Source organism: Manihot esculenta, chromosome 4 (assembly GCF_001659605.2).
Source record: "Manihot esculenta cultivar AM560-2 chromosome 4, M.esculenta_v8, whole genome shotgun sequence".
Lineage (NCBI taxonomy): Eukaryota > Viridiplantae > Streptophyta > Magnoliopsida > Malpighiales > Euphorbiaceae > Manihot > Manihot esculenta.
Window position 1 is genome coordinate 23,569,606 of NC_035164.2, and position 23,482 is coordinate 23,593,087.

A 23,482-nucleotide genomic window follows, 5' to 3' on the forward strand; every position below is an offset into this window, starting at 1 on the left:
GTTTGCATTTTATTTTTAAAAACGGTTTTCTTGCATTAAAGTTTAAAAAAAAAAAAAGAAAAATAGAATTCTTCAGCGGAGGACATCATAAAAATCAATAATTTAGAAAAGAGAAAATCAAAGAGAAAAAAAGAGAGAAGAAAAATCATAAGAGACAAAATTAGAGGAAACAAGAAAAGAGAAAAGTAGAAAGAATCAAAGCAGATAAATTAGAAAGAAAAATCCAAAAAATAGAAGACTGAGGTTTTCTAAATAAGTCATAATTTTTTTAAAAAATAGAATTAAATTTTATGATAAGACTATCAGGCACACATGGAGCATACAATATGTTTTGTAAAATATCACATACATGCATCAACATATCATCTATAAATGTCTAAAGAGTAGCATGCATACATCACTAAAAAACTTTAGTTATACCTATAAGGCATAGATAATATGCGTGGAAAGTATCTTGATTCAAGATACGTAATCTAGTTTATTGTCGATTATGTGAGGATTTAATTCTCCTTCACAGGAGACACATAGGAAACTTAGGATAACTTAGGAGAACCTACATGTGAATCCTCAAAATCACACGGTCATAATCATATTGCATCTTCTCAAGAGTTTTAAGGTACAAAGCATGCCTTAAAGCTTCTACAATAGACTCAGGATATGGAGTCTAGGTTTTTTCAAACTACGTGAAAGTTTGATTCTTTTAAAATAGAAGATACATAGAAAGTCTATAAAAATCTAGGTGCAAACCTCAAAAATACAATCACAGTCACAGTTGAGTCAGTTGCATAAGTCCTAATTGAAATAGTTATAGAAGATGGCGAGCTAAAACCTTATGCTGTATTAAGACTCTTTAATGAACCTCGAACACTATCCAACCTTTGTTAAAGTGGAGGACAAACAGTAGATCTATATTTTTGTTAGTAATATGCCCTACAGCCAATCTGTTGATTGTAGTTAAATATTATTGTTAATATATTTTAAGGCAGTTATTAATCTTTAGTGTTAATTTAATTGAACCTCAAGTAAAGATAAAGTTCATGAGACTATATTACTATGCAAAGAAAATTATAATGTAGTTATAATTAAGAGATTCCAATTACATTTAACTAATGTCTCTAAAGAAGTCCTTTCCCTGGTACAGACTTTAGGCATCTCAAGATGCAAAGTACAACCTACATATAAGTCTCGCGAGGGTCATGTATGAATTGGCTGACTAAGCTAACAGCATAGGCTATGTCCGGTCGAGTGTATGAGAGATAAATCAACCTTCCTACCATTCTCTAGCATCTTCCAATATTCACGGAATCACCAGTTCTTGCTTCCAGCTTGTGATTACTTTCAATAGGAGATTATGTTGGTTCACACCCCATCATACTAGTTTCTTTTTAAAGATCTAGAATACTTTCTTTGGGAGATGAAAATTCCTTTTTCTGATTTGGCCACCTCGATACCTAGGAAATATTATAGTTTTTTTAGGTCTTTGATTTCAAATTCCTGAGCCAACAACCACTTTAGTTGAGCCATTTCCTCTTTATCATCACCCGTCACCACTAGATCAACAACATACATAATAAGAAGGGTGATCTTACCCTTGTGATATTTGATAAAAAGTGTATGATCAATATTGCTTTGTTGATAATCAAAGGATATCATGACTCTGCTAAACCTATCAAACCAAACTTTGGGAGATTGTTTTAGCTCATACAAAGCCTTTTTTTAACCTGCATACCTTTTCTTGCGTCTTCTCATCAGCGAACCCAGGAGGAATTTCCATGAACACTCCTTCCTCTAAATCTCCATGGAAGAAAGCATTCTTCACATCAAACTGTTGTAAGTCCCAGTCCAAGTTGGCTGCGCAAGATAACAGAACTCTGATTGAGTTTATTTTTGCAATTAGGGAAAATGTCTCTTAGTAATCCACTCTATAAATTTGGGTGAATCCTTTGGCAACTAATCTGGCCTTAAACCGTTTAATTGTACCATCAGCTTTGTGTTTCACTGTGAACATCCAATTACAATCAATGAGTTTCTTTCCAGATGGGAGAGTGACAAGCTCCTAGGTCTCATTTTTAGCCAATGCTTTCTTCTCTTCAATTATTGCTTCTTTCCATTTAGGATCTGCAAGAGTTTTCTTCCAATCCTGTGAAATAGACACAAAGAAAATAGACAAGGCAAAGGCTCTATAGGAAGGAGACAAGGATTCATAAGAAACAAAGTTAGAAATAGGGTGTTTAGTACACGATCTGACCCCTTTTCTTTGTACAATAGGTTTATCTAAGTCATTCGAGCATTCAAGAGTTGTGGGTAACTCACTACAAGAAGATTCTTGATTGGGTAACTCACCAGAAGAAGATTCTTGACTCTGAGTAGATTGCATAATGGCTTCTTCTACCTTGTCTCTCCTCGAATACCTTCTCAAATCTAACTTGTCCAAACGACCAATTCTCTCTCCCTGATTGGACATCTCCCCCTGTCTACTAGAACTCAAACTCTCTAGTTGAACCATATCATCCAGAATCACAGAATTCAAGATCACCTCTTCTTGCTCATTATTCTCCCCTTGAAGAGGTGAGTGGGAGGTACTAAAGTAGGGTTCAGTTTCTCGAAAGGTAACATCCATACTGACTAAGTATTTCTTAGAGGGAGGGTAATAACACTTTTATCCCTTCTGTGTCGGAGAATACCCAACAAAAACACATTTAAGGGTCTTGGGATCTAATTTCCATATCGTCCTAGTATGGACAAAGTAAACACACCCAAATACTTTTGATGGAATAACGTATGATTTCTTCCCTTGTAGAACCGCCAAAGGACTCAAAATCAAGGGCCTTGAGAGGCATTCTATTAATAAGATAAGCAAATACAAGGATTGCATCTCCATAATATGCTTTGGATAGATTCGTGGTGAATATAAGAGATCAAACTACTTCCAATATATATATGCCTATTCTTTCCCTCAGCAATGCCATTTTGAGCACTAGTATAAGGACAACTAGTCTGGTGTACTATCTCATTACTCTCAGCAATATTTTGGGTGGAACAACGTATGAATTTTTCCCTTGTAGAACCGCCAAAGGACTCAAAATCAAGGGTCTTAAGAGGCATTCTATTAATAAGATAAGCAGATACAAGGATTGCATCTCCCCAATATGCTTTGTGTAGATTCATGGTGAACATAAGAGATCAAGCTACTTCTGATATATGCCTATTCTTTCTCTCAGCAATGCCATTTTGAGCACTATTATAAGGACAACTAGTATGGTGTACTATCTCATTACTCTCCAAATAAGCAGAAAAGCTACTATCCATGTATTCTCTTCCATTATCAGTTCTCAAAATTTTCACCTTAGTATCAAATTGAGTACAAACTATCTTATGAAAGGATTGAAAACAAGAAAAGGCATCACTTTTAGCTTTAATTAAATAGACCCAAGTTATTCGAGTGCAACAATCAATAAAGGTGACAAACCATCTATTACCAGATAAGGAGACAGTTTGAGTAGGCCCTCAAACATCAAAATGAATAGTCGCAAAAGGAATTTGACTTTTATTATAACTCAAAGGATAGGATGTTCTAATGTGTTTAGCATACTCACAAGCATCACAAAATAGAGAACCAAATTGAATTCTAGCAAACAAATTAGGATAAAGGTTTTCTAAGGTAAAAAATGATGTATGCCCTAATCGTCTGTGCTACTGTATTATTTCCTGATTGACATCCTTATTTTCTCTAAAACAGGCTTGAGATATCAAAGAACTTGGATCACCCTCCAACATATATAAGCTATCATGCAGCCCACCATTGCCAGTCCTCTTCCCTGTGCGAAGGTCCTAAATAACACAATGATCAGGAAAGAATTCAATTTTACAGTTAAGGGCATTGGTGATAGCACTGACAGATAAAAATTTGACAGGAAAGTGGGAAACATGAAGAACAAATGATAATTTAATGTTGGATGTGCAAATAACAGAACCTGTTCCGGATATGGGAGTAAAAGAGCCATCAGCAATTCTGACACTATCTTTGGTTAGAGAAGAACAATAATTGAGAAAGTCTTTAGAAGAGCCTATCATGTATCTATTCGCACAAGAATCGATAATCCATGGAACATTATTAAGAGAGGAAGCATTACCTGACTTTACAAAGTTAGATGTGGCACCAGAGGATGAGTAATTAAAGTTAGGAATCGAGACCCTTTTACCTTCTGCCAGGGTAAAGATTTATGAACCGTGAAAGAATAGGAGGTATCTAAGGTAGTGCACACAAGAGAGCCCAATCAATTCACCAAAAGACCAGGTAGCAGCACGGAAAGGCCAAAAAGATGGTCGGAATCATCACCGGAGTGATCAACGCGGTGAAACAACGTTAGGCAATGGATCACGTGCCGAAAAGCGATGGGTCATGCACCGGAAAGAGGAGCCGCGTGAGCCTCACGTGTAGACTTTTTCGGCGTCAGAGCTGGGTGATTGGCCGGCGACAGTCTGACGATTCTCCTGGTGGCGGTGAGAGGAGAAAAGGCTCCTAGATGGGTTAGTACTAACAAAGGTAGATCTAGGGTTTTGAAATCCTACAGAGGAAAAATTGAATTTGAATCCTAAAATTCAGAAAAAAAACTCTGATACCATGTAGAATTTTGGAAAAATTTATAGTATTCTTATATTTCACTCTTAATCTTTATAATTGGTCTACATGACTATTTATACAGAAAAAATTATATTTAAATATGAAGCAAATAATAAAATAATAATTATGTAGATGATTAAGAATTCAAATCAAATCAAATCATATCTCTAGAATCAATTAGGATCAGCAAATAAAACAACATGAATTTAATTGGAATAACATCACTCATGTAAGTTGCCTTGAATCCTGGACAATAAAATTGATAAAAGATAATTGTAAAATCACCCTACCAAAAGTCATATATATATATATATATATATATATATATATATATATATATATATATATATATATATATATATATGTTTGTGTATATTGGCTTCAAGGTGGAACAAAAGGGTCCTATCTCAAGATTTAATATAAGGCAGGTATTTTTATTCTTTCTTGATATTGTTTTATCCCTAAATAATCTACATTGATCAAAATAAAGAGGTTTAGATGCTTGGTTTGACATGGAGGTTTCGCTGCTCATAGTCCTAGTCCTGCTTGCAAGTTCTGTCAAGAGACCTTTAGATGTTGCATGCACATCTTGGGAAGATTTTACAGGCTCAGAGGGAGGATCCTGCCATGCAAACAAAACAGATACTGAAACTTTAAAATATCAGATTTAGGTGACAAAGGCAAAACATCTGTGTAGTTTTCTATTGAGTAGTACTGTAGAAGGCGGAGGAATCAGTCTCTTCTGCCTGATTCGATTTTAAATCGAACCGATCACCTGCTAATCTTAAAAATGGTTACCTTTGGAAGAATCTTTGTCTCAACAGTCACTGAAGGAAGAGGTGATGATTTGATGACTTCCTTATCGCTGGTGGGAGTAGCAGCAGCTTGAATGCCTTCTTTGGTCTGGTTCAGTGGTTTAGTGTCTACTTTTGCTTTAGTATCAACTACTTTTTCAGATGAAGGAACCTGGCTTGTTGGTGGTGCAGCCACTGGCTCAGATGGTTTAGTTTCATCCTTAGCCTCTTCCTTTTTAGGTTCAGGCTTTGAGTAATGCTTGACACTATGAACAAGAATCTTAACTTCAAGTATAAGGGTGTCGCCCACAAGATAACCTTCAGCAGAATTTTTTATTTTTCTAAGAGGAATAAAAGATGGGAAACCCCAATCTTTATCAAATGCATTGAATACATGTTCTGTATCTGCAAAAACATGAGAGGAAAAGACAGTGTTATGGGCATTCTTAGCACAATCTAAAAATTTTAATTTTTAGACTAAATTGAGATTAAATTGACACTTTTAGGTTAATTTGAATAAAAATGTAAAATGGGCTGAATTAAACACACTCAATAAATATAGGGGTGGAATTGAAAATTTAATCTTTTTTATTTGGACAAAGATAGATAAACCGATAAATATTGGTGTGTATATGTAAATATGCTAAATGAGAGTACATTTTCTAACAGTTAGACTGTTATTGATTTGATTAACAACTGCAAGGTTAAATTCTGCATCTCTGCTCCATCCTTGCGGCAAACTTGTTGAGTCAGCGACTTCCAAGTACATTGATAAATAATCCACTTTGAGGAAAACATGCAAACACCTGCCGAAAATAGTAAAAAGGAAAAATAATATTTATTCTGTATAAATTTATTAATTAAATTTTATAAAAAATTTAAAATTAAGAGATTAATTGATAAGTGTTCTCATATTAAAAATATTATATTAAATATGTCAAAATCTACATGAGATTTTTTAAAAAAAAATATACTAATTATTTGTCCTATGAATTTATTAATACATTTTTTAAAATATTAAAAATATTTTAATATATTTTTTAAAATTATAAAAATTAATTAATTAATTTTCCATTTTAACCTCAATTGCATTAGAAAGATAAAAATAAATAAATAAATAATAATTTGACGAGAAGAGATGAAAGATACCATTGACAACCGCCAGCATAGAAAACCTCAGAATGAAGTTCTTTTGGAGTCAATGTGGAGAAATTGTTAATTCTCCACGTGAATTTAAATGGAGTTGCATCCCCCATGTTAATTGCTCTAATTCCTGCATAATAAAAAATTCATTTTTATTATTTAAAATAAAAAAAATCAATTCTTTTTAATTAAAAAAAATTAAAATCTTATATAATTTTATAAAAATTCATTTAAATTATTTTTCGTAAAATGAATGGGATAAAGTTAATTGTTTTGATAATAATAATAAATCAATGCAAATAATCCTAAATAGTTATAATTATAAAATGAATGGGATAAAGCTAATTGTTTTGATAATAATAATAAATTAATGCAAATAATCCTAAATAGTTATAATTATGAAATATTTTGATAATGATGAGCTGCTAAGTCAGGCCCAAAACTATCAAAATTTATTATATAAATTGATTCATTAGCGATCAATTCAGTCTACAATTAAATAGGCCGAGTTGACTAGAATTTGGACTCATAAAAAAAGAGATTCAATTCATTTAATACGACGGGACAATAAGGGAACAGACCCGACTATACCACAACTCTATCGGCGTGAATGTCAAAAGAAAATTAAATGATCGCTTTAGATAGTGAGAAGGCAGACACATCTATATATACGACTCTATATAATAGCGATAGATGACATTATAATAAGATGACGGTTATATATCACTAAACAATAAAGAAAAAAAAATAAAGGAGAAAGGCAGACCAAACTCACTCACACGTAAAAAAAAATCCTATTTTCTTTGAATCTCGGATCATTAGATAATATAAAATTTTTCTACTTTTTTCTCATAGAAAAATATTATATATAGAAATAGATAGATTTTAACTATCCATTATAATAAAATACACATAACAATAACTGTGATTAATGAATTTAATAAAATTATTACACATATAATAATAATAATTTTGAAATTTCTCCTTTCATAGGCTATAAATAACAAATAATGAAATAGTTTATAGAGAAATTTAAGAGGATCAAACAAAGAAAAACATAAATACCTTGAATGATTGGGTGAGAGTGTTAGAAAAAAGGCAAGTTCTTGAAAATCACATACTGCAATTATATATATATAAAAAATAAAGATAAGCCTCAATTACTTGTAAATTTATCTTTCCATATTCTGACCAATCTCTTACTTTTCAATTTCCATGATTCTTTCCTTTTGATATCAAGGAATTACTTGCACACTGTGTGTGCTTTATTCCCTTCCTTTCTTTCCTTAATTATCCTATAAACTTTTTATAATTTATAATGTGGTTTTTCAAATTTAATAAAATTCTAAATTTATACCCGTTTAAATTAAATTAAAATTATATTTTAATATAAAAATTAAATTATTATAAGGAAAAATTACTTTTTTAGTCCCTGAGATTTAACATGATTAATACTTTTGTCCCTCTATTTTGACGATCCAACATTTAAGTCCCTCACTTTCTCTTCCGTCCAAATTCGTAGTCCTTTTGTCCAAAATAGCCATTAGGTCAAAGAGTCTAAGGTGAAATGTGAGATTTTTTTTTATCAAAAATGCCCTTGATAAACTTGAGTAAAACCCCTCTCAATGTGAAATCCCTCCATCCTTCTTCTCCCTCATATCTTCTCTTTTCTTTTCGGCTATTGTTGATTCTCCTTTTTTTTTTCTCTCTTTTTCATCTTTATTTTCACTCATATCTTTCTACTCTCTCATATCTTTTTTCTTCCTCATATCTTCTCTATTTTCTTTCGGCCATTGTTGATTTTTTTTTTCTCATTTCCATCTTTCTTCTCCCCCACATCTACTCTATTTCCTTTCGGCGATTGTTGTGAATCATTACTAGGGAAGAATAATGTCTGTATCAAGTGGGTCTGCTAGGTACTGGAATGGAAGATTGAAGAATGTAAATTGCAGATGTGGCAAAAGGGCTAGGATAATGATTTCTGAGTTAGCCGAAAACTCTAATAAGTCATATTATTTTTGCAGCGATAATGTGTGTGGAAGTTTTCGTGGGCGGTGTGAACCTGTGAATCAAAGTTCAACTCCATCAAGTGATAGCATTAACGTGGATGAGGGATGGAAAATCGAAAAAAGAACACTTATAAAAGAAATGCTAGAAAAGGTAATAGAAGATATTGCAAAGATGAATAATGATTTGAAGAAGATGAAGGAAGAACACAGAGCTACTAGAGATAAGATTGCAAATATTGGGGGATTATGTACCAATTGAGAATAATTTATATTGTTTTGATTTTTATTGTAGTTGGAGTAGCAATGAAAGTGATTTGAAATAATATGTATTAGGAATTTAGATAACAGAAACTACCTTTTTTTTGCTGTGAATATATATTTTGAATTTATAATAGTACGATAGACTAAAGTATTTGAATATTTAATTTAATGAGGACATAAGTGTTTAAAAAATTGAATATATGAGGACTAAAATGTCTGCCAATTTAAAAATATGAGAATTATAGTATTTGAATATTTAAATGTATGGGGACTATAGTGTTGTGAACTTTTAGTTAATTAAGTGACAGTATCCTTCACATATGTATTATTTTGTTATAAAATACTTTATCCTTATTCACATATAAAAATATTATAAAAAAGTAGCCAACAAGAAATGTAAATGCATACACAGGATGTGAAAAAAAATTGAATATTCATTCATATAAAAGCTTGATCATTTGAATGACAACATCAACTTTATCATTATACTGATCAAGTCCATTACATTGCAAATGAAATATTTTCCATTACATTACAAAATATATATAAAAAAACCTATCTAAATTCTCCAAAGTTGTCCAAAATAGCTTTACAATATCTGCATATCTAAAATGACTAGTATAGATCCAAAATAGTTGCACATCAAAAGATCTCAAGAAGACTAATACATGTTCAAAACCTGCAAATGAAATCTGTAAAAAAAAAAAAAAAATCAAAAGCTGCACGCTAATTATGTCCAAAAAAATCACAATTTTATCCAATTTGAACTAAATTAAAACTCACAAAATCTGTTAAAAAAAACATGTTGCACATCTAATATATCCAATAAAAAACTCACAACCTGCACACCTGTCCATAAAAAACATCACAACATGCAAAAATAAATCTGTCAAAAAAAAAATGTAAGTTCCAAAATGCATCTTAATTTGTTGATACTTGGCTATGAAGGTCCATTGGTTGAGTAGAATTAATATTCACTGTCTCCTATCCAGTCTGCCCCATTTTAAAATGACTTCCCCTATAACTACTGGTAGACTACAATTAAAATTAGTATAAATAGTCAAATAAATTGAAATAGTAAATGGACATATATGTAAATGGAAATAATAATTAAAGAGATATTCTTATCCCACCAGGTGTAACCTGACGGTTCTTTTGTTATGTCTCAACTTGTGACACTTTTGCAAACCACTGTGGCATTTCTTGTCCTCTTTCGAGCTGAACCTGCCTCACCATCTTCTCTCCTCCTGGTCTTTTTTAGTCTGCTTGGTTGCCTTTTCAAAGGAGGAGGTTGCATTGGTGGGTGATTCTCATCTGGTTGCAAATCTCTTTGTGGTATAGCATGTATTACATGTTGATATACCTTCTTGTATGTAGAAATGGTAAAACATTCTTCACAAAAGTCTTCAATCTCAGCTCTCTTGTATCCTATTGCTCTAACATCATGCTTGCATGGCAAGCCTAAAATGTCCCACCAACCACATGAACAAGTTCTCCTTTCAAGTGAAACTGCAAACGTACAAGGACCTTCATGACATTCAAATTCATCATTTCTTTCCGGAATTAACTTCACACATCTACTCTGGTTTATAATTTGCCTCAAAGTCTTCTGAATTCTTGGGGTCACCTTACCTTGCCAAGTTGCAGCCTTCTCATACCTTTCGTGGAATCTAAGCATACATTTCTGCCTTACCTTCTCAATAATCTGAATGATTGGCAAACCCCTCAGATTTTCAATCCAATTGTTAAATGACTCAGAGAAATTGTTGGTGTAGTTGTCACACTTTGCTGTTGTCCAAAATGCATGTCTTGACCAATGTGAAAGTAGTATCTTCAGCAACCAATCATGAGGCTTCTGCTCCTTTTTAGGCTACATATTGTTCATGTGCAGCCAAAACTCATGTCCATGAGTAGCTTTGGCTGCATTCTAGAAGTCCTTTAATGTCAACTCAAGAAACTCCTTCTTGAAATTATTATATAAGTGTCTACAGCAAAACCTATGAGCAGCTGAAGGAAATATATCCTTCACAGCTTCCTTTAATCCCTGCAAATAAAAAAAAATTAAAATTTCATTATATAAAGTCTATTGAAATATAGTGAAAGGAATATAATGCAAATAATAAACATATACTTTTTGTCTATCAGGCATTATTGTCCATAGTCTGTCATCTTTACTGTAACGACCCGGAAACCGGACCGCTACCGGCGCTAGGATCCAGATCGGCTTAAGGCCGCCGGGACCCGTAGCAAGCCTCCTATACCTGTTGGATACCTGATAATATCCCATACATGATCATACATATACATAAAACTTTAAACTTTTTTTTTTTTGTTACCAAGCTTAACCTGTGCATACACAAACTCATAAGCATAAAACCCCACACTGGAGCCCTCATCAAATGCTCCAATGGGATAACATATCATACATTTAAGCTTGGTTTACATAACATCAATAAAACATTTCATTAAAAAGATCATGTACTCAAAAGGGACTTAAATACACTAGGGCCAAGCACAATTCTATCCTCAATACAATTCCTTACATTACATCACATTATAACATTTTACAATGCATGTCCACATCTAACTACTACATACACTAAGCCTCTACTCTTGCTGACCTCCCGATCTAGCCTGAACCTGCAAGCCTGAGGGTTAAGGGAAAAGGGGGTGAGCTAAAAAGCCCAGTGAGCAGAACAATAAAACATATACAAAAATCATGCTTTCATGGAATGCATCACAACACATACATTTCACATCACGGATGAACTTGTCACCAATAACCCTTTACATATAAAAAGTGCCCGGCCCTCGACGGAGCTCCGCAGGACTTCCTCTTAATCATAACATACAATGCCAAGACGCGTGGACATGGGCAGCCCTGGACTTTCATTAATCATCATACATATAAAATGCCAGGACGCGTGGACATGGGCAGCCTTGGACTTTCATTAATCATCATACATATTGAGGGCTAATGGATCTTCCAACATTCATCCACATCAACATCATAAAATGCAATGCATCATATTCGTGAGATTCTAATGCAACAACCTAAAATATATCATGGTATTCGTGATGCATGAACATGCTCAAAACTTTTTTATTTTAATACATAGTTCAGTTCTACTCACCTCTGGCTGACTCTGAAGTAGCTGACTCACTGCTGGGCTCCTCGGTTCCTCGGGTCCGATCCTACACAGGTGGACTCGTATGAGGTACCAAACATAAATTAACATGACTCTAAACAACTCCCCAAAAATCTCATAAAACTTGTTTAAAATAGGGAATGAGTTAAAGATCTACTCTTACCTCTTGAAGATTGAGAGGGGAGGCGACCTAAACTTGGAGAAATGGAGGAAGAGAGCTCATGGGTCTCCAAGCTTCAAATCTTGATCTTAGCTCCAAAAATCTTCAAAACCAAGTTAGAACTCGTTAAAACTTGAAAGATTTTAGGAAAATCATCAAAACCAACCATGGGAGGGAATGGACTCACCGTTGGCCGAAAATAGGGGAGGAAACTCGCCCATTTTCGGCCATGGGGCCTCTTATAGGTGGCTGGCCAGGCCACCTTCGGAAGCGAAAGGTGACTCCAAAACTCATGTATGTTCGGCGGCCGAACATGGATTTTCCCTCTATGGTCTTTTTCATTCAAAACTCAATTTCTTTCTTACTTAAAATCATAAAATACCTAAAAACATTTTAGAAAAACATATTCTTACCCTTCTAGAGCGTCCTGACATCCGAGATTCCGCCGGATGGTAGGAATGCCGATGCTGGAGTCTAGCCGGGTATTACATTCTTCCCTCCTTAAGAACATTCGTCCCCGAATGTTCAACAAACAAACAAACATAACAAAAAGGAAGCACAACACAGAGCACTAACCTCAAAAGAGATAAGGGAATTGCTGGAGCATGGACTCCCATGTCTCCTAGGTACATTCTTCTATGTTGTGGTGATTCCAAAGGACTTTCACCATCGGGATTTCCTTGTTTCTCAACCTTCTGATTTGCGTGTCAAGGATCCGTACTGGCTGCTCAACATAGGTGAGATCTCTTAGGATCTCTACATCAGGCTCACTAAGAACCTTGCTCGGATCTGACACGAACTTTCGTAATATGGAAACATGGAAAACCGGATGGATTCTTTCCATAGATGCAGGCAAGTCTAACTTGTATGATACATTCCCAATCTTTGCAAGATCTCAAAGGGTCCGATGTACCGTGGAGCTAGCTTACCTTTCTTCCCAAAATGAACCACCCCTTTCATAGGAGACACCTTGAGCAACACCAAATCCCCCTCCTGAAACTCTACTTGTCTTCTGCAGATATCTGCATAACTCTTTTGCCTGCTCACAGCAGTCTTGATTCTTTCTCTGATAATGGGCACTACTCTGCTGGTGACCTCTACTAGCTCAGGCCCTGCTAAGGACCTCTCTCCAACTTCTTCCCAATAGACAGGTGACCTGCACTTCCTCCCATACAATGCTTCATATGGAGCCATCCCTATGCTAGCATGATAGTTGTTATTGTAGGCAAACTCCACCAAGGGTAGATGCTGCCTCCAAGAACCGCCAAAATCTAGCACACACATTCTGAGCATATCTTCAATTGTCTGGATGGTCATCTCTGATTGTCCGTCAGTCTGAGGATGGAAAGCAGTGCTGAAGTCTAACCTGGTACCCATAGCATTCTACAAACTCCGCCAAAACCTGGAGGTGAACTGGGGTCCTCTATTAGACACTATTGAAACAGGAGACCCATGCAACCTGACAACCTCCTTAACATACACTTGCACCAACTTGTCCACAGAATAGCCACTCCTGACAGGGATGAAGTGAGCATATTTGGTTAGTCTATCCACAATCACCCATATGGAGTCCAATCTGTTGGACGTTGCCGGTAACCCCACCACCAAATCCATAGCTATATTCTCCCATTTCCACTCTGGAATCGGCAGTGGGTTAAGCATTCCAGCCGGCTTCTGATGTTCCAGCTTCACCCTCTGACAAACCTCGCAGGCTGACACAAACTGTGCCACTTCTCTTTTCATAGCTGGCCACCAATACACTCTTTTCAGGTCCTGATACATTTTGGTGGCTCCGGGGTGAACACTGTATCTGGAATTATGAGCTTCCCTCATAATGTCTCCCTTCAGACCTACGTCATCTGGTACACACAATCTGTTCCCATAGCGGAGGATCCCTTTGTTGTCAAATCTGAACTCTTCATTCTTGCCTGACTGAACAGTCCTGTCAATCTTCGCTAACTCTGGGTCCTCGTGCTGTTTCTGAGCCACCTGCTCTAGAAACACGGGTGTCACTCTCATCTGGGCTATCAAAGCACCCGTACCAGACAACTCCAACTGCAAACCTTCATTAATGAGCTTGTAGAACTCTCTCACCACTGATCTCCTCTCTGCTGTGATATGGGACAAACTGCCAAGTGATTTCCGGCTTAGGGCGTCTGCCACAACATTTTCCTTACCTGGATGGTACTGAATCTTGCAATCATAGTCACTAAGCAGTTCTACCCATCTTCTCTGTCTCAGGTTCAACTCCCTCTGACTCAGGATGTACTGCAGGCTTTTATGATCTGTGAAGATCTCACATTTAACCCCATAAAGGTAATGCCTCCACATCTTGAGTGCAAAGATTACAGCTGCCATCTCTAGGTCATGTGTAGGGTGTAGGGTAATTCAACTCATGCTTCTTCAGCTACCTAGAAGCATAAGCAATCACCCTTTCATTCTGCATCAACACACAACCCAGTCCCACACGGGACGCATCACAGAACACTATGAAGTCTTCATTACTGGTAGGCAGAGCTAACACCGGTGCCGACGTCAACCTTTTCTTTAGTTCTTCGAAGCTCTCTTCACACTGATCAGACCACACAAACTTCTGATTCTTCTTAGTTAATCTGGTCATAGGAGCGGCAATTTTCGAGAAGTCCTGAACGAATCTCCTGTAGTAACCTGCCAAACCCAAAAAGCTCTTGATCTCTGTCACTGTAGTGGGTCTAGGCCAGTTAGCTACAGCTTCTACCTTCTTGGGGTCCGCTTCGATTCCCTGTTCTGACACTACATGCCCCAAGAATGAAATGCTCCTCAATCAGAATTCACACTTGGAGAACTTGGCATACAAGCCATACTCTCTCAGGGTCTGCAAAACTGTCCTCAGATGATGGGCATGCTCCTCTGCATTTCTGGAATATACTAAGATATCATCGATGAAGACAATAACAAAGTGATCCAGATATTGACTGAAAACTCTGTTCATGAGATCCATGAATGCTGCAGGGGCATTGGTTAGCCCTAACGGCATTACAAGGAACTCATAATGCCCATATCTGGTCCTGAATGCCGTCTTCGGCACATCTTCTTCCCTTATTCTCAACTGATGGTACCCAGATCTCAGATCTATCTTGGAGAAACAACTTGCCCCAGCTAGCTGGTCAAATAGATCATCGATCCTGGGCAACGGGTACTTGTTCTTGGTAGTGACTTTGTTCAACTGCCTGTAGTCGATACAAAGCCTGAGAGATCCATCCTTCTTTCTCACAAACAGCACTGGAGCACCCCAAGATGAGGTACTCGGTCGGATGAAACCCTTATCTACCAACTCTTGCAACTGATCCTTCAATTCTCTCAATTCTGCTGGTGCCATCCTGTAGGGAGGGATAGAGATTGGTCTGGTTCCAAGCATAAGTTCTATTTCAAACTCTATCTCCCTAGCAGGTGGTAGTCCTGGAAGCTCATCTAGGAAGACATCTGAAAATTCTCTGACTACTGGCACTGAGGCTGGTTCCCTGACCTGACTATCTAGCTCTCTCACATGAGCCAAATACCCCTGACATCCCCTCCTAAGTAACCTACGAGCCTGTAGGGCTGATATCAGACCTCTAGGTGTACCCCTCCTGTCTCCTCTGAAGACGACCTCTGACCCATCCTGACCTCTGAATCTGACTACCTTGTCCCTGCAGTCCAAGGTAGCTGTAATACCCGGCTAGATTCAGGCATCGAAATTCCTACCGTCCAGTAGAATCTCGAATGTCGGAGCCTTCTAGAAGGGTAAAATGTGTTTTCTAAAATGTTTTCACATGATTTTATGGTTTTAAAATGAAAAAGGAATTGAGTTTTGAAAAGAATAGGCCAAGGAGGAAGGAACCTAGGTTCGGCTGCCGAACCTCAAGTTCGGGCGCCGAACCTCAAGTTCGGCCGCCGAACATGGGGCTGTTACGGGAATGCTTTAGGCCTCCGAAAGCTTTGAAGGAGGAAACCAGGTTCGGCCGCCGAACCTCAAGTTCGACTGCTGAATATGGGATAGTTTAGGAGGCACATTAGGCTGCCGAAGATGGTGGAGCTGCGGAGACAGCTTAGGCCGCCAAAGGTGGTTGACTGGCCACCTATAAAAGGCCCTCAGACCGAAAATGGGCGAGTTTTCTCCCCATTCTCGAGCTCAGGTGTGTTCATGTCCTCCTTTGATCGTTTTCATGTTCTTTCTTCAAATCCTTCACGTTTTTATGAGTTACATGGTTGTTTTGAAGAGTTTTAAAGCTTCAATCAAGTTTTGGAGCTTGGAGACCCAAAGAGCTAGATTTCTCACATCTCCAAGTTAGGGATCACACCAACCCTCGATCTTCAAGAGGTAAGTGTAGATCTTTGCTTTCCTTTAAGTTTTAATGAAGTTTTATGAAGTTTTGATGCTTGTGTGTGGGTAGATATGCATGTTAAGGTTTATGTGGGTTTTATGCCGAATGTATATTTATATGATGTTATATTGGGGGTTTAAGTTAGTTCATGCCCCTATATGCATGTGGGAGTGTGTATGCATATTTGGGAGAGAGCATGTGAGGTTTTGGGTTGTGTTGGAGTTGGTTTTGCTTGTGACAGATTCAGACCTGCTGTTCAGAGGGGACCAGGTTCGGCCGCCGAAGGTATGTTCGGCCGCCGAAGGTATGTTCAGCCGCCGAAACCTGCATGGAAGGCAGCTTTGGCCACCTAACGTGCCCCCGAAGGCCAGGACTTTCGGATTTGTGTGAGGCTTCGGCTTCCTTTGCATGATTCCTAACGTGCCCCCGCCGAAAGTGCCCTGTCCAGCCTTCCTTTGCATGATTTCTATGATTATTCTATGACGTTTTAGGGGGTTTTTGGGGAGTTTTTTTATGAGTGTTTAGAGTGTGTTTGGCACCTCATTCGAGTCCACCTGTGTAGGATCAAATCCGAGGGACCAAGGAGGCCAGCAGTGTTAGCTGTTGCAGAGTTAGTCCAGCGTCTGCCAGAGGTGAGTAGAACTAACTCAAATGTTTTAAGCATATTCACACATCATGAATACCATGTATATGTATTAGGTTGTGTGCATTAGATTTCACGAAGATGCTGCATTGCATAATTTGTTGTTGATGTGGATGGACCAAGGCGACCCCAATAGCCCTAGATATGATATGTTTAATGAAGTCCTGAGGAGCCCCACCGAGGGCCGGGCACCATGTATGTTACAGAAGTCCTGAGGAGCTCCTTCGAGGGCCGGGCATAGACAGAGGGAGTTTTGGAGGTCATGTCCATCCGTGATGTGAAATGTTTGTGCTGTGACGCATTCCATGAAAGCATATGATTATTATTATTATTTTTCTGTTATGCTCACTGGGCTTTTTAGCTCACCCCTTTCCCCTAACCCCCAGGTTTGCAGGTTTGAGGAAGATTGAGAAGTCTCAAGGGTTAATGTTATGTTTATGTAATAGATTAGCATGTTAGCATGGACATGTAATGTAAATTGATATAATGTATTGTAAGATAATGTAATGTAATGTAATGTAGCGTATGGTAGAGTTATGTTTATGGATTAGTATTGTGCTTGGCCCTAAGGTCTGGTTAATCCCTTTTTGTACATGATGTATGTTATGTTTTTATTGTTGAGATGTGAACCAGGCTTGATGTATGTAATATTGACCCAGCTAGAGCATTTGATGAGGGCTCTGGTATGGGGGTTTTTATGTTTACAGTTATGTAGCATGCGAATCAAGCTTGGTATATGAAAGTTTTTTTTTAAGTTTTTATGTTTATGTTTGATCATGTATGGGATTTTACCAGGTAATAGGATGTATGTTAGGCTTGCTACGGGTCCCGGCGGCCTTAAGCCGATCTGGATCCTAGCGCCGGTAGCGGTCCGGTTTTCGGGTCGTTACAGAGTGGTATCAGAGCCCTAGGTTCATATGGTCGGACCTAGAGTGCGTTGGGCTCATAGAGGTCATAGAAGGGCAAGCACAATAGGCAAAATCATGTCCACTAGGATAGGATGTTGAGTCCTGTCTTGATTGATGATGTGTAATGCCATGATGTTATGCATGTGCATTAATGATATGCTATGTATGTGATGCAGGTTCATGTGTTTTCACCTGAACCGTATGATGCTAATGCTTGTATGGTTGTGTGTTGTTCTTAAGAGGAGCTAGGATGCATGGCACTCGTCGATCTGTGGAATCGACTGGAGTTCCGTCTGAGAGGGAAGGTATGGACACCTTTCCCCCTTCTCTGCCAAGAGCGCAGTCGTGTAGAGTCGGCAGGTGGGAAACATCAAGGGACCTTAGAAGGTCTTTTGATGTGAGCAGAGAAGGAATGGCTCCAAGAAGGATGTCAGCTAGTGTGAGGGAAGTAGAGATGAATGTTCAGAGAAGAGATGGAGGTCTGGATGTGAGCATGTTTGAAGAAGGCATGGGAGAGTCTCAAGAAGACGTTCAGACTCAGGGTTCCAGAATCTCAGGTTCAGGAGGAATTGATCCCTCCATCCTGAGTACAGCTGCCACGAGAAGTAAGAAGTGGGGCAGAACCCTGAGGGGGAAGAAGAGTAAGTTTTGGAAGAGGTTGAAGTTCAGTCTGGGTTTTGGTGGTGGTTCGAGCTCTGGTTCAGCTACTACTGGATGCATGAGGTGTGGAAGGCCGCACAAGGGAGTCTGTCTGATTGGGACCAATCTATGTTTTAGATGCGGTCAGGAAGGGCATATGGTACGTGAGTGTCCCATTGCGCCCTGGTTGGCACAGTCCCAACGGACAGTTTCAGGTAGAGCGGCTCAGCCAGTAGCTCCAGCCATGCTGCAGGGCAGTGGTCAAGGCAGAGGAAGAGGGTCAGTCTTTTCTTCTGAAGGTTCCCGTGGTGAAGGTCCGTCAGCTCCAGCTCGAGCTCAGATCTTCACTCAGGCTCAGCAGGAAGCAAACACATCAAACATGGTGGTGCCAGGTACGCTCACTTTTGATTGTTCTGATGTGTATGCTTTTGTGAACCCTGGTGTTTCTCTTTCTTTAGTTGCTCTAGGAGCTGTTGAGAGGTTGGGTTGATAACTTCTAGGCTAGAGTGTTCTCTTTGGGTCAGTGGACCCAAGTGTGATCCATCTGTGGCAGAGTCAGTCTGCCGGTCCAGTTCAGTGTCTGTTAAGGGTAGATGCCTTCCACCCGACCATGAGGTCCTAGACTTGACTGTCTGGACGTCATTCTAGGGATGGATTGGTTTTCTACTCGTGGTGCTATCTTGGTCTGTAGAGACAAGGTAGTCAGATTCTGAGGACAGGATGGGTCAGAGGTAGTTTTCTGAGGGGACAGTGTAGGGATGTCTAGAGGTTTGATGTCAGCCTGTCAGGCTCATAGGGTGCATAGGAGGGGTTGTCAGCGGGTTCTAGCTCTTGCTTGAGAGTTTAGTAGTCGGGTCAGGGAACCAGCCTTCGTGTCTATTGTTGAGAGAGAGTTCTTAGATGTCTTCCCAAGCGACCTGTCAGGTTTACCATCTGCTAGGGAAATAGAGTTTGGGCATAGGAGTGATGCCAGGAACCAGGTTCACCTCTATTCTTCTCTACAGGATGGCACCTGCAGAGTTGTAGGAGTTAAAGGAGCAGTTGTAAGAGCTTGGTAGACAAGGGTTTTATCCGACCTAGTACCTCACCCTGGATTGCTCCAGTGTTGTTGTGGGAAAATCAGGATGGATCCTTGAGACCCTGTGTCGACTTCAGGCAGTTGAACAAGGTCGCTACCAAGAACAGGTATTCGCTACCTGTTGAGGGTTAGAGAAGAAGTCAGTTTAGTAGAGAAGAAGGGAGAAGAGAAAGGATCAGAGTGCGCAGCGGAAGCTTGTGGAGTTCAGGAGAAGGCTGGGGTATTGCTTAAGGTGTCTCTTATGGGAAGGGTGATTCATTATGGAGAGAATCCATTCGGATTTCCATGTTCCATGTTATGGAAGTTCGTGTCGAGTCCAAGCTAGGTTCTTATAGAACCAGAGGTGGAGACCTCAGGAGGTCTCACCTATGTTGAGCAGCTAATGCGGATCATGGACACACAAGTCAAGAAGATGAGGAACAAGGAAATCCCGATGGTGAAGGGTTTTTGGAAATCACCAGTGGATGGAAGAGTGCTAGGGAGACACGGGAGTCCATACTCCAGCAATACCCGTATCTCTTTTAAGGAGAGGTTTTTAGGTTTACTTGTTTGCCTATGTATGCTTGATGCTATGTTTTTGAGAATGCCTGTTTGTTTGTGGAACATTCGGGGATGAATGTTCTTAAAGGGGGGAAGAATGTAATACCTGGCTAGATTCAGGCATCGGAATTCCTATCGTCCGGTGGAATCTCGGATGTCGGAGCCTTCTAGAAGGGTAAAATGTGTTTTCTAAAATGTTTTCACATGATTTTATGGTTTTAAAATGAAAAAGGAATTGAGTTTTGAAAAGAATAGGCCAAGGAGGAAGGAACCCAGGTTTGGCCGCCGAACCTCAAGTTCGGCCGCCGAACATGGGGCTGTTTCGGGAGTGCTTTAGGCCTCCGAAAGCTTTGAAGGAGGAAACCAGATTCGGCCGCCGAACCTCAAGTTCGACCGCCGAACATGGGATAGTTTAGAAGGCACATTAGGCTGCCGAAGGTGGTGGAGCTGCGGAGACAGCTTAGGTCGCCGAAGGTGGTTGACTGGCCACCTATAAAAGGCCCTCAGACCGAAAATGGACGTGTTTTCTCCCCATTCTCGAGCTCAGGTGTGTTCATATCCTCCTTTGGTCGTTTTCATGTTCTTTCTTCAAATCCTTCATGTTTTTATGAGTTACATGGTTGTTTTGAAGAGTTTTAAAGCTTAAATCAAGTTTTGGAGCTTGGAGACCCAAAGAGCGAGATTTCTTACATCTCCAAGTAAGGGATCACACCAACCCTCGATCTTCAAGAGGTAAGTGTAGATCTTTGCTTTCCTTTAAGTTTTAATGAAGTTTTATGAAGTTTTGATGCTTATGTGTGGGTAGATATGCATGTTAAGGTTTATGTGGGTTTTATGCCGAATGTATGTTTATATGATGTTATGTTGGGGGTTTAAGTTAGTTTATGCCCCTATATGCATGTGGGAGTGTGTATGCATGTTTGGGAGAGAGCATGTGAGGTTTTGGGTTGTGTTGGAGTTGGTTTTTCTTGTGACAGATTCGGACCTGCTGTTCAGAGGGGACCAGGTTCGGCCGCCGAAGGTATGTTCGGCCGCCGAAACCTGCATGGAAGGCAGCTTTGACCGCCTAACGTGCCCTCGAAGGCCAGGACTTCCAGATCTGTGTGAGGCTTTGGCCGCCGAACCTGCCGCCGAAAGTGCCCTGTCCAGCCTTCCTTTGCATGATTTCTATGATTATTCTATGACGTTTTAGGGGGTTTTTGGGGAGTTGTTTATGAGTGTTTAGAGTGTGTTTGGCACCTCATTCGAGTCCACCTGTGTAGGATCGAACCCGAGGGACCGAGGAGGCCAACGGTGTTAGTTGTTGCAGAGTCAGTCCAGCGTCTGCCAGAGGTGAGTAGAACTAACTCAAATGTTTTAAGCATATTCACGCATCATGAATACCATCTATATGTATTAGGTTGTGTGCATTAGATTTCACGAAGATACTGCATTGCATAATTTGTTGTTGATGTGGATGGACCAAGGCGACCCCAATAGCCCTAGATATGATATGTTTAATGAAGTCCTGAGGAGCCCCACCGAGGGCCGGGCATAATGAAGTCCTGAGGAGCCCCACCAAGGGCCGGGCACCATGTATGTTACAGAAGTCCTGAGGAGCTCCTTCGAGGTCCGGGCACAGACAGAGGGAGTTTTGGAGGTCATGTCCATCCGTGATGTGAAATGTTTGTGCTGTGACGCATTCCATGAAAGATTGAGAAGTCTCAAGGGTTAATGTTATATTTATGTAATAGATTAGCATGTTAGCGTGGACATGTAATGTAAATTGATATAATGTATTGTAAGATAATGTAATGTAATGTAATGTAGCATATGGTAGAGTTATGTTTATGGATTAGTATTGTGCTTGACCCTAAGGTCTGGTTAATTCATTTTTGTACATGATGTATGTTATGTTTTTATTATTGTGATGTGAACCAGGCTTGATGTATGTAATATTGACCCATAAAAGCTGGGACTGTGCCATAAAAGCTGCTCTAGGACACTCCCGAGCCATGTGCCCCTCTTGCCCACATCTGAAACATGCAGTCGTCCCAGCCCGGCAGATTCCTTTGTGTGGCTTACCACACTTCATACAAGCAGAACCGCCCGAGCCAGAGCTTGAGCCACCTCCCATTCCCAGACCGGACTTAATCCTATTCCAGAACTTGTTCTTCTTGGACTTGGATCTTTCCTTCTTTACACTGCTCGGAGTCTTGGAACCTAAAGGCTGTGCCACTTACTATTTAACTTTCCCCTCGATGATTGCACTAGCTTCCATTTTTCGGGCCATATCCACGATGGCATGGAAACTCTCCCTTTCTGCTAACTGGATCAAGGAGGAATACCTGAAATGAAGCTTCATGATCTACCTCCTAGCCTTCTTCCGGTCTGTGTCATAAGCTTGCCCTGCAAACGGCAACAGCTCCAGAAATCTATCAGTGTATTCATCTACACTCATCTCCTCCGTCTGCCTTAACTGCTCAAACTCAATCATCTTCAACTCCCTGGAGCTATCAGGGAAAGCCCATCCTGCAAATTCATTTGCAAATTCCTCCCAGGATAAGCTATCCACCCTTGGGTCCACATAGTTCTTAAACCAATCCCTGGATTTCTTACATTTCAGCGTGAAACCCGCCATTTGAATGGCTCTGCTCTCACTTGCTCCCAACTCATCAGTTATCATTTTCACCGTTTTGAGGTACTCAAACGGATCATCACGAGTCTCATACTTGGGAGCATCCAGCTTAAGGTAATCAGTCATCTTCACCTTATCCCCCCCAGAAGAGCTAGGTTTGGGTACTTGGACATTTTGGGTAGCTGGCTCTGCTGGTGGAAGAGGAGGTGCAACATTCCCTGAGGTAGGGTTTGCTGGATTTGGATAGAAGGGTGGGGGTGGATACATGGGGTACTGAGAGTATGGTGGGTAAAAGGGAGGGTATGGCATGTAGGAAGGGTATGGGTTAAAGCTAGAGTAATCCGATGTACCTCCCATCGGATACCCTGAGCCCTGAGGAAAGGGCGAATATTGGGGTGGATAACCAAACCCCGAGGCCTGAGCGCCTCTTTGTGACTCCCCTAAACCTTCCTCAGACATACTTACACCCAAGCTTCAATCTCTTCTCTGATCAACATCCATATCTTCCCTCACATCAGCAGAACTTTCACCCTGATCTGAACCCCTTCTACTAGCATCAAAAGACCTTCTAGGG

The 23,482-nt window shown here is 39.5% G+C and overlaps 1 protein-coding gene across 1 annotated transcript; it reads right to left on the reverse strand.

Annotated features, from left to right (window-relative positions):
* Positions 1–2,056: 2,056 nt before the first annotated feature.
* On the reverse strand, positions 2,057–7,685 carry LOC110607321 (MATH domain and coiled-coil domain-containing protein At3g58270). The gene is made up of 8 exons (XM_043955608.1): positions 7,627–7,685; positions 6,568–6,691; positions 6,076–6,224; positions 5,423–5,823; positions 5,018–5,246; positions 2,945–3,152; positions 2,757–2,841; positions 2,057–2,140 (listed from the first exon to the last, which is right to left on the reverse strand). The coding sequence occupies exons 2-8, from the start codon at positions 6,672–6,674 to the stop codon at positions 2,057–2,059; spliced, it is 1,263 nt and encodes a 420-aa protein (XP_043811543.1). The 5' UTR covers positions 6,675–6,691; positions 7,627–7,685.
* Between the last annotated feature and the right edge of the window lie 15,797 nt (positions 7,686–23,482).